This window comes from Branchiostoma floridae, chromosome 9 (genome assembly GCF_000003815.2).
Source record: "Branchiostoma floridae strain S238N-H82 chromosome 9, Bfl_VNyyK, whole genome shotgun sequence".
NCBI lineage: Eukaryota > Metazoa > Chordata > Leptocardii > Amphioxiformes > Branchiostomatidae > Branchiostoma > Branchiostoma floridae.
Genome location: NC_049987.1, coordinates 18,891,429 through 18,904,184, shown reverse-complemented (window position 1 = coordinate 18,904,184; position 12,756 = coordinate 18,891,429). Strand labels below are relative to the sequence as shown.

General features: G+C 41.7%; 1 protein-coding gene across 5 annotated transcripts in view; it reads left to right on the top strand.

The window, feature by feature from the left end:
* Positions 1-4,229: 4,229 nt before the first annotated feature.
* Positions 4,230-12,756, top strand: part of LOC118422698 (integrin alpha-6-like) — a 76,205-nt gene continuing 67,678 nt past the window's right edge. For 3 of the 5 annotated variants that reach the window (XM_035830398.1, XM_035830401.1, XM_035830397.1), the window contains exons 1-2: positions 4,230-4,533; positions 7,172-7,290. In XM_035830398.1, the coding sequence (XP_035686291.1) occupies positions 4,346-4,533; positions 7,172-7,290 (307 nt within the window). In that variant the 5' untranslated portion in view covers positions 4,230-4,345. The remainder of the gene's footprint in view (positions 4,534-7,171; positions 7,291-12,756) is intronic. The other 2 variants (XM_035830402.1, XM_035830400.1) reach the window with 1 other exon arrangement.

Here is a 12,756-nt window from a genome sequence, read left to right as displayed (position 1 = left end):
GTATATCTATCAGAGGAAGTACATCATCTACCATAGTGTCTGCATGTTGAACTGAACTGAACTGTATGTGGTAGATTCGGACTTCCCGCCACTTTTGATTCACTTCTGACGTCATGACACTTCCGACTTCCGGAAGTTCAGCGCGGTGAATCAGACATCTGACGAAGGTTTACGAGATCGACCGAATGTTCATGGTGAGTGTTTTTGTTTGGGTTGAAACAAAGCTCAAACTTTGCAACTATGGATTCCGCCAACATCTGAGTTTTCATCTGAACTGTATGCATGTCGTTAGATCTATACCGGTTATTGAGTAATGGTGCCATGCACATATTTACGTTGTGAATTAGTACCTGCCGCTTTTTCTCAACTCTAAATTCCCACGCCCACGTACTAAAGGGTCAGAACTACCTTCTTATGAGCTATCAAAATAACGAAGGTCAAACTACTGCGGCAGGCCATTCAAGCGAAATAACATGTTTGGCGGACAGATAACGATCCAAGATACGGAACATGATTATTTCACGAGAGGCGTAAAAAAGCTTTCTACATCCGGGAAATTTGAAAGGGCGGAGGACGATACCCACTTCCAAACACCTTTGACCTTTTGCACACGTCACCCTTCTGTAAGCTGTAAGGTGAACAATCTGAATACTTCAGCCTGGCATGTACGCTGACTGTTAAATCTGATGGGGGTCGATACCAACTTCCAATCACCTTTGACCTTTTGTTCACGTCAAACTTCCGCAAGGTCACGTGCTTAGAGCAATTCGAACACTCCAGCATAGTAAATGCGTGTGCTGACCTAGCAATAGGCAACTGTATAATCTAAAAAAAGCAACAGCTTTTTCTGCACCTTTCACTACAGGGTCTTGTCTGTCAAAGTGGTTGATTTGTCAAGGGAAGAACATTTGTCATGGATGCGACCGTGGCCTCCGTCCTGGTCCAATGGCAACAACGCAGAGGTGACGTCATGTCTGGGGAGCAGATGTAATTGCTAGAGGTGGAAATGCAAAGTAAAAGGATGAAATGTACCAGCTTTCTAGTTGATTGCACCACTATATCCCATATGTTATATTACATTTCTCATACCTAATTTGTAGAACTAGTTCTGATCGGGATAGGTCTATTTCCATATGTAGTTCGTTTTCGGCTTAAATGCGATAAAATGTAGCTAAGTTCTTTAAGTTCTGTATGGGCTATTTGCACGGATTCGCTTCATCAAATAACTTTGAGGAAAGCATGATCCTTTAAAAGAAGGATTGAAAGTTAACACGGTATGGTTCGTTATTTGCTGGTTCCCATGTGTAAACTTTATGATTTTTGTTACACACACACTCACACACACTCATCTTACAACTCCCTAGAAAAATGGAAGGTCCCAGTCTTGTCACATCACTCAGTGGTTGTTGCTATCACTTTCTTATTTCATGATGTTTGTATAAATATCATAAATGCGTGACCAACTACTTTCTTTGGCACTTGTCTATAAAAATAACAAGACGTAACCGTTGCTAACACAACACCTGTCCACATTTGTTGTTGATAATTTGTTTTCAGCGGTGACAATTTTGTTGGCGCCTATTTTGGAATTTTGAAATCTTACTGAATCAGATCACCTTTCCTTTTGATTGTATTAAATAATTTTAAACTTCAAAAATGTGAACTGTTGGGCAGGTCAATTTGAATAAACGTTACTGTTTGAACCTCACCAATAGCAATGACCTAAACTGAAGTAACCCCAAACTGATGTCAACAACTTACAGATCGTTTGCAAGCAAGAATGCTACATGTGAGCCAAGTTACTCTTTTGGAGGTCACCTGGACTGAATAGTCATGCTGTCTTCATTGGTATTTAAGTCCTGTCTTTTGAGACTGTGTTCCACATGTTATGAAAATATCGAAGATGAACTGCACTCATGTTGTCATGACCTGTCCTCAGTAACTTACAGTAAAGAGAGAGAAGCTCTGTTTCAGACTGTAAGAGCTAAAGCACATGTTCCCTATCTGTTACTTATTTTGTTATTTTCCGTTACTAGAGTCCATTCCAAGACACCATGAGGGTTTTTAGGCGATATTTATAATTAGTCTGAATTATTTTGAATAAAAGAATATCTGAGCCACAATAATTAAATTATTTTCAAAAAATTGACTAAGAAAATACTCATTTATTTGAATTTCTTTGAATATTTTAGAAACATTTTGAAAGTAACTGTACAAAAATATCTTTATTTAGAATAATTGTGAAACCTCTCTGTGATTATTTCACATTTACAAATATTTACAAAAAATGGTAAACCTGGCCAAATGGTAAAATTAGTTTATTGTCCCCATAAAAGTAAGCCCTATTGTTGCATCTGTATATTTTTAGATTTCACTTCTGGGCACTGGTGGATCCTTTGTGGTGGGCCATTGTTGCATGGCACCCAACCATACTTTGCAAGGATGTGTGAATTGCTATCTTCCCAGCCCACCGAACCATTTACAAAAAATGGTAGAAAATGGTAAATAATGGTAGAATGCTGTTATCATTATTTAGAAACCATTAGAAGTATCCAATTCCACACCATGAATATTTCCAAAGTTTTACAGGACCAGGGAAATATTTATAAAGTTGAAACAGTGTTAAAAATATTTCTGAAGTATCAAATGTCCTAGACATATAATTACAAAACTTTAAAATCAATTCTAAACAATGGCAACAAACATCCGCATGGTGTCTTGGAATGGACTCTACTATCATGTCAAACATCAATGTCATATATGTACAAATATCAATATAAATTGTACAGTAATATTGCAAATGCGAGACCTGATCACTCATACATGGCTGTACTGTTATCAATAATATTTTGCTTGTAACCTCGTAATACTATGGTTTAGTAGTTGCTGCCATAGATGGTCCCTTGTGCGATGGTTGAGCAATAAAGTTATTTCATTTGAGCAAATACCACATAAGCTTTGCCACTATTTCAGACGTAGAAATCGTGCACATTGCAAATGGAATTGTTACGTTGTCTCAAAGTAGGTCAATGAACCGTAGATTTCTCGGCCAATGGTCACTAGATCTTCCATCTGACGTATTTCTACTTTTGGAAAGAAGGGGGGGGGGTCAGCATATGAGTCTGGTCTCATTTCATTTGGTGTTTTGACGTTCTAATTAGTCAGAGTTAATGTAGTCACATTGATGAGTGCCAATTGGCAGTCCTAGTAGTGATTGACAGGACAGCAGACGATCAGCGTTGAAAAGGTCGCGCCCAGTGTAGATTTGAAGAGGTCATAGGTCACGACCATATGACACAGCTAAGCCATAAAACTGTGGGAGGGCGCTATGTTTGACAACATGACCCCGTTTATCCGTGTTCTGGTATTCGTCTCGCATTGTAACAATGTCAGGTGACAAATATAGGTCTTCTAGCTGATATTGGGATGAAAGGTCGTAGTGAATGTTTTGTTGTGTTTGAAACGACAACAACAAAAGATCGCAAAACAGTAAAAATCGGGACATGTTCCCTACTATCTTTCCTCCATATTTCTTTCTGCTTGCAAATCCGAAATATGTTTCTTGTTGAGATTAAAGGTGAAAATGGCGAGGGACTCCACAGATGGAATACAAGTGGAAGGGGGGGGGGGGGGGGTACTGTCAACGCTAAAAGGTAACTTTCAAGGTAATGTACTACGTTGAATTAACATGTCCAATAACGCTTCACGAACAATGTACCGATAACGCTTACGAGAATTAGATATATAGTGGACCCGCTACGATCAACGGTGGATCAAAATAGCGGAGAAGGGCATGCAGAAATGTTATTCTGAAAGAACGATTTATCACCCTCAACCCCAGACAAATCTGACAGGTCCTTTTTTCTAATCCTAGCTCAGTCTCCCTCCTCCCCAGTAAATTATATCTAAACGAGTGCCCGTTAACGTTCAGCGTTCAGTTCATCCTGCGAAGCAACATCCCACCGGTTCACAAAATATTTTGGCTACACACTTGTACCGTATGGTAGTACCAAGATCTTACAAAGACGCAGACAAAGACAGCAAACAGTAAAATCTTGGGTCCTAAAGAGAGCATTTTCCCGATGGAATCACCAGAGCACACCGTCAAACGGCTACTGTTTTATCCACAATGATTTATGTTCAACAGTCTGGACCGTTTACACCGCCTCCAGACACCGAGGGTTTTTCTGTCGTTTGAAAGTGACGTCACGGAGTCACATGACAAGCCTCCGCGCGGAAAGAGACCATCTGAAGTCTGTGCCAGCGGCGCGCGCGGGGCTACGGTATCTCTCCTCTTGTATACCGCTCAACTTTCCACCCGTCATGTGAGGAGTTTACAAAAACCATGGAGGAAACACTAACTCGCGCATCGCTGCTCTTCTGCACCTTTATTTTTCTTTCCGTGACGAGTAATTCGGCGGAGACTCAGTTCGACGTCAGGGACGCGGTGGTTTTCAGCGGGCCGAACGGGAGTTCCTTCGGGGCGTCCTTGCTGAAGTACCGAAGAGGCGGGCGGACAGACAACGGCACCTGGTAGGTCGACGAGCGGAGGTTAGACTAGAGCTCGCAGCGTGACACATATTGGTACTTTGCCAACTAGAGCTTGAGTTATATAGACCAAACAGAAACAGTAGAAGCCAGTGTCTAAGTTGAAATGTCACGCGGTAAAAAGGTAGTCTGGTTAGGAACACTATGGGTATGTTTAGACGTCTAAAGTTGCGTCCATATATATCGTGAGAAGATCCTCTTGTGTCTTAATTATCGAGGAAGGGTGGGGGTGGCATATTTGTGCCATTGTCCGTCTTCTGTACCCTTTTCTGCGGCTTAAATGTAGCATGTGGAAGCATACGTGAGAGGGGTTTGATTACAAATAGTTTAAGAGGTGACACACTCACATGTCAGAAACGTCCCGTCAAAAACGCACGAAATACTGTCAGGGAAGCATTGAATTTCCTTTAATTAAGCGGCTGGAACCGCGAAGTTCACCGCCAACAATGCGAGCCCGTATGCCCTATATCTAGGAGGCTCACCCTTTACGAAGTGGTGACAAATACACACTGACAGAGTCATTGTCTAAAAGAGATAGCTGAAGCCACGATCGGTTGGAGGTTTGCCCAACCGCAAGAAAATGCCAAAGGGCCCAAACCTCGTTCGGGTTTGGATAGGAGTCAAAAATGTCTCTTATCTTTCCAGAGGGTGGGTACAAATTTGTAAGATATCTTTCCAAAAACGCATATGATACAGACATGATACTTTGACATGCTTGCGTCAAAGTTGAGTCCATTATTATCGTATTCTCTTCACAAATTATGACTTGTCTGCATTGAGACCATTGACTTTGAGACGGTAGAAGACAAAAATGAAAAACAATCCTTTAACCCCATGAGAGTTTGGAGGGGGGGGGGGGTGAACATTCTTTTCACACAAAAGCCCTAGGGGAAATCTAGGGTAAGAAACCTTTCTTTGTTTTCTTATGTTTATACGCACACAAAAGTGACATGTCATTGTGGTCGTTTCATAAGTTTTGTAAATAGAAGTTCGGAGAACTGATCGACGTAAGCATAGCTTTTTGACTTCGAATAACATTTATCTTGCGTTGCTTGTCAAAACGACCACCACCAAGCAACTACAAATCAAAAGTATTATATCCCGCGTTTAGTGCGATCTGTGTTTATATTGGTATTGTATTAGCCTCACTGTGCTACATGTATCTCGTGTTTTAGAATTGCAAGTTTCTGTGATCTAGAGGAAAGCAGAAAAAGAAATGGACCTAATTGTTGTCAGCTGAAAAGAATCAACACTGTTTGAAGACCTTGCTTATCTCCAAGCAGATATAAGGATTCGGCTCAGTGTTTTTGTAACCTTTAGTACGTGTTTCCAGTAATGCACCTTTACCGGCTCCCAGGAACCAAACACATGAACTTGAAGAATTAGAAGGGACTAAAATGTGAAACACTTGAAAGACTTGAAGGACTCAAAACGATGTAACTTTATCTCTAGTTATATATTCTGTCTGACCCTTGCCTCTTCCCTCATGACCTCAATGAAAAGCGGCCTGCAGGCCGATTTGAGCTTTCATGAATAAATAAAGGTTCAAACAAACAAACAAACGCACTAAATATTGCAAAAATTGACGCATGACATCACCATGACTGATCATCACGTCTGCTTGGAGATTAGATCTCGCCACATGAACGTTGTTATTTTTTTCCCGCGGGAAATATCTGACGACAGTTGAACCATGTGTTGGTGTACCAAACAGTCCTTGGAATTCTCCCCCAACAAATTTGACAGTTTAAAGTAAATCGTTGACCCGAGCTGGAGAGATACGAGAAACGCCACTGGAGTTGCTTATTTCTGTGGCGTTGTAACAGAGGGTCTTCCTCTTAAAGAATGTTTAAAATATTTTTTTTTACTTTCTACAGACACCAGATGCCTAGACAGAGTTTATCAGTGACATAATGAGTATATGGCAGTAGTGGGGAGGGGGGCAATTCTAACCTTCTAAGCTGAACGATTAAACTAGACGCCACAAGTATCTAATTTCAAAGGAAGGCAGTTTGATATTTCTGCTCTGTATAATTTCATTCATGATGGCAATAAACATTACGCATGTTATTAAGGGCGTAGGCAGATTGAAATATCTCGCTCAGAAGTTCTATCAATCAGTATTTAATGCACTTCATTGGCATGATTTATTTCTTGCGCAAATTGAACAAAAACTGTTCATTAGCCGTACAGTACATTAGCTTGCATTCACGAAATAGCGTCGTCTGTTTACCGTCAGCAGAACAGTTCATTAAATCTGGTGGGAGTGGTATTCCGTCATAATAGACAGCTGCCTGTCAATCATGGTAATTCAATCTGTGGTTTCCAAAATAAATAGCTCTTGCTTTGGTAAATTTCAAGTGAGTGCATCCATTTTGGTTTGTCCTTGAAATTCAAATCGTCCCGAGGACCTGGTTCTGTGGTGAGAAGTCAAAATAGCAAACGACAATCTGGCCAAAGTACGCACCACAAGGGTAAAACTAGCAGATGCTATCTCCGACATAAACTTCTCAGATTTGTTTATGTCTCCCGTGGTGAAATGTGCTGTCCTGTCAACCACATTCCACGACCACACAGACTCGTCTTGCTAATTGCGAACATTTGTCTTTTTGCACGAGCCCAGGATCCTGGTAGGTGCGCCGGACTCTCGTCCCCAGGCGATCAAACATGGCGGCTCCGGCGAGGTTTACAAGTGTCGTTTGACGTCTGAGGGGTTCTCTTTCCAGAGCTTGTCGTTTTATGGTGAGTTTTTCGTGCTTTCTTGTGACTATGTATCCTTACACTTAGCATACGCAGTAAGTGTGACTTGACTTGGCTGACTTTTCGCTCAACTTTAACTCATATTGTCGTCTTCTTCGCTGACAGAGAATCGAGCGCCAAAATTACGATTGAATTTCCCGCCAAAATTGTGAGCTCGGTGGCTCATGTCACACTCGTCGCACGATAAGTTTGTGACAGAAAACTGAGGAAATCCTTGAGATTGTCGTAGAATTTTGAGTGTGCTATGACAGAAAATGTTGCCCTAGTTGACGGCCAGAGCCACATCTTTTTACAAAGAAATGAAAACCCAAAATTCTCGCATTGAATGGTTTGAATTATGACACACATATGGTCGGATTTGGGAAGTGAAAAAGAAAAATTCACAAGAAAAATTAGAAGACGGAAGAATTGGTTATCTAGTTAGACTACTAAGAACTTCCTGAAAGGTCCGATAAATACGACTTAAGAGGTCAGAAAGTTACAGATACATTCTCCACTTCCCTTGTTTATTTTTGTTGACATAGACGGGGATGGTCATGCTTACTTTGAATGTCACAGAAAAGCACCAGTACCCAAACATCGTTCATTCACTGTCTCACAGAAAAAAATAACCACTGCCCTTTTACTTTTAGACCTACCTACCTAAACCCCTAAAGAAAATTAGACAATGTTTAGTTTCACGTTTCCTGCCAACGCTAGTTTACCTACTAGTAAATCCACGGGAGTAACCTATATCCGTTGTTAAAAAACACAGGGTAATTAGGGATATCAAGTCAACGGACGGTTATTTCAAATTATAACTGCAATTTTCTTAAAATGCCAAAATGCCGCACTCCTTGTAGCCCTAAATACTCTAGTTTAAAAAAAAAGGCAACGGATATATGTTACTCTGCGGATATAGGTGAACCAGCGTTTTATATTTTCCCACACAACCAGCTTTCAAACCCAATTATTGCGGACAATTTCTGTGTTATTTCCGACTTTCGTCGGTTAGTTCTTACTTTCTATTGGTTGGTCGACAGTCCAGAATTCCAGATACTTTACAAGGTCGTAATTTGAAGCCTCACCAATTATGGTTTGGCATGATAGCGCAGCGGTTGGCGGAAACAGGGCGTAATTTGGAACTCATGTTTCCGTAGTGTTTTGGTCCAGTCTAATATGTTCCTTGTTATACCCCATTAACCAATTGGTTTAATTGGGTAGGACGTAAAGCTGTTTATTTAACCGTTGTCTGTACAGATACTCGGCGAAGAATCTAGGGCGCCCTCCTTTTCCGCACATGTTTTTGTTCAGATCTTCAAACTTGGAACCGCTTTAATTTTATAATCTATGGTCTTCACTAAGTCTAACAATTGCCTCTTCGCTAGGATTTTCTTGCCCTTTTACCTCCATGAAAAACGGAGGTGTAGTTTTCGGTTTGTATGTTTGTGTGTATGTAGTTATGAACCCTTGATTGGATTTCATTCGACACAAGAGTATAGCTTACCTCGAATTTTTCAGTCGCACATCCGTTGACCTTCTTCAGGAGTCGTTGACCTTAGTGACACGTGATTCGAGTAATGAATCGTAATTGCCTGGTAAGTAATATCGGCCCCCGTCTCGGTTGAGTGTCGACTGGTGGACTGTGATGATATTTGGTGTGTAGGTACGTGTTTTTAACTTGTTCGAAGGTCATGGTCAATTCTGGGCCCTCTGACGACTGACCTTGGTACTACAGTAGAACTTGCGGTTTTTGTTTCTTTAGTCCCAGACAAGATATAGTTTCATGTTGTTGTCTGACTGTATGTTAGTTTTAACCCGGTTTCTAACAGTCACTAGTTAGCCAAGCTAAGAAGCCTGCTATGAGTATGACGGCTATAGGTCTTAGTTTTGTGCTAAAAGAGGACTGTTTGAAAGGAAAGTGACACCACCACAGTGGAAAATTCCCCTTCTGTTGTCCATAGCAGACAGTAACAAACCACGTTAAGTGAACTTCGTAAAAGTCAAGCAGAACTAAATAAACGTCCGAGGCGAATGACATTAGGCGTATTGCCGCCACCGCATTTTCCACGCATAGAAATGGGAAAACGCTCTTATTTTTAGACTACCAAGGGATACACCATTTCAACCCAATACACCATTTTGCCCTTTGTTATTTGTTTATTTCTTCATGGGTGATATTACGTGACGTAGGTCATTTCAAAACAAACGGCAACCTCAAGATTATTGATTTAGAAACGCCACTCTTATAAGGCACTAGTCTAAGAATAGTTGAAGTGCCTTGATATTGGGTTTTTCTGTACGCCATTGATTCAGAATTCTTGCTACAGACTTCAGCCACATGACATCGGCGTGTTAGTTGTAGCGTTACGGCAATAATCGGCGAGGTCCCGCCACTTCGTTGACCCAGCACGCCCGGGTCGCGCACAAACGTTGGTCCAGGAACGTCCAACAAGACGAGATTTATTTTGTTCCAACGACCTGTTATCCATTCTCGTGCCCTCGTGGTATCTCAGAGAGCAACCTTTGCGACGACCCTTGTTACAAAGGCCTTGACCCCCATTACCATTCGAATCAGAAGGCCGGAGAAGGACCTCTTCGCCTGTATCACATTAGCCAATGTGATACGATCTTCCGTTTAAGGTGCTATCTCACTGCACTTGGGGCACCAGTGCGGCACTGGGCACTGTGGGGTTCAATGGAGTCGGCGAATTTCAGTGAAAAAGAACGTCTATGAAGGACAGACATCCAGGTAAACAATATTCAAATACAATTCAATCTCTACAACTCATTCTACTGACGCTGAAAAAGAGTGATGGATGTCACTCGAAACGTCCGGAAGTAAATACTAGTATCCGTTTTTTTTATCCAGTTGTGGAGATTGAATTGTATTTGAATAGAGATAAAGAACGTTTTGTGTATGTTGTTGTCTTCTAAGTCATACTTTTGTCAAGTTACGTATTACGCAAGGTCTAGCTTAAATAGAAAAAAATGGCGAAAATAACACAAAAGAGCCGCAGTGAATGAACCACGCAGTGCCGCACCGGTGCCCCAAGTGCAGTGAGATACCACCTTACTCCCGATGATACCACGGATGCTATATTGTCACTGTACAATGTGGTTCGGATCGCAATGCTCAAATGGTAGTGAGGGTTCAACATTTGACTTTTGGGTCGTCTCTGGAATTCACATGGGTCCAAAAGTAAGGGCAGCGTATATACTCGTATGAAATCTGATGTAGCACAGTGTCTCTGTGTTGATGATAGACATATGCCGGGAGTCTGTTATCTAGGTTCTGTTGTAGGGTCCGGTATTCAAACACAAACACACGTTAGAGGAACTCCCGTATACTAAATGCATCATATAGACAGATTTATTTCCGTTAACCTCTTAGGAGTCAACATAGATTTTTTGAAAGACACAGTCCATTTTTTGTAACACTATCAGTGGAATAGCTCCTGCTGTGTTCCTTGCGCGACTGTGTGGCCCAAGGGTTATAGAAACAGAGATGGGCACCGCTCTATATATAAGTGTGGCAAGGAAAGATTCTGTTTCTTCAAGAGAATCAAGCCGCCAGGGTTAGCTCTTGAAATATTGTCACGGTCTCTAGAATTTTGTTTCAACGAAAAAGTTAAAATCTACCGTTTACTACATGACTAAGCTTACTAAAGGCGCACTCTCACTGCAGTTGCGCCAAGGTTGCGTCACTGCGGAGTTCATTCACTGCGTCACAGTTATTTTTTCGATTTCTTATAATTTAGATATTGCGTCATACGTAAAAGTATGACTTAGAAGACGAGAAAATACACAGAAAGAAAGAAAATTCGTTCTTTATTTCTGAAGTTCGTTGAGTATCTTTCGAACCCTTCAGTGACGCAAGCTTGACGCAAGTGCAGTGAGAGTGCACCTTTAAGTTTAACGGACCCTTGTCTGGCTTGGGCGATGAGTCTATCTCAAAGTGTTTGTTGCTAGAAGCAACAGGCCCAAGCCAGGTGACCGCGGCTGAGAGAGTGTTTCGCAGGGATCAGATCGACCCACGTACTCCCACTGGACTCCAAACGTGACACACCACACGAGAGATATCAAATGGGCTGTTACATCATCACCCAATCTCTTCTTTAGTGTTTGTTGCTAGTAAGACCAGGCCAAATCCAGGTGACCGCGGTTGAGAGAGTGTCTCGTAGGGATCAGATCGCCCCACGTACTCCCACTGTGACACACCGTACAAGGGGATATCAAATGTTACATCATCCAACCTTGTTGCTAAGCAACGTGTCAGATAGCCATCATCGTTTGACGACACCTCCTAGGCATCTAATGTTATACGTTGAAGGAAAAATATAATGGCAATGGAATTCCGATGCTATAGTTGAGACGTAGGGGTGGGTACCGGTACAAAACCGTCTTGTCTTGATGGACTGGTCCAGAAAATCGGACCTGAAAAAAATAGTAGACCGGAGGCTGGACCGGATTCTAAAATGAACAGATTATACCGGCAGGCAGTTCGAGTGTTTTGGGGTTAAGTAACAGGCCCAAGGAAGTAACAAGAGCAAAGTAGAGGAGAGTTGATAGTAACTTTTAACGTTTCTACAGTAAAACGTGCTCTAGTGTTTACATCATGACTCGGACAGGATTTTAAAACGTCTATAGATGTCGGATACTCCACCAAACAGAATCCTTTGCAGCGAAATGGACCATTGTTTTGAACATTGCCCATTCACAAAGTTTTCACAGACAATTAGGTCCAGGTTCAGGTCCGGACCTGGACCTGATCCTCTGGACCTGGACCGTACCTGTATCTAAATGTTCTGTACCGGTACCCACCCCTAGTTGGTAGTCCTTAGGCCTTGGCCTCGTTCTTACTTGATGGACAACACCGGACCCGTGTCAAACTACTAAATGCAAGTACACTTGTACTATGCGGGAGCCAAAAACGTGTCTTAAGAATTGGGCTTTAAATAGGTGATGAATTAGTTCCTTGTTCCAACAATGTCAATCACTGCGTTTATCACATGGTATGTTTCCCATATATGTCTCTACCATATGTATGTTCCCCAAGTCCACGTACAAACAATTAGGCTGTGAGCACGAACTTGCAAATAAACTCTCTATGATAATAAAATTTTAGTTCTGTATTCGAAGGGGATTCTTTGTTTCGTAATTGATAACAGGTGGCACGTGTCAAAGAACTGAATGTGAGCATAGTTGCTTTTTGCGGGAGCCAGCACGACTATTTCAAGAACTGGGACATTTGGGTCATGTAGTAACCGCACAGTTTCTTGTTCTACTTAGGGGCTGTTACATAGGTCGTGCGATTGTCGTACGATTATGATGCCATAGGATTTTCAAGCAGGCCGTGACAGAACCAACGACCGACATGGATCTAAAAAGCATTTTGTGTACCAAGGCAGTTGAGCTTTGCAGGAGACGTACATTTTTGTCCTCCAAAATGCCCAAAGTTAGGGATCG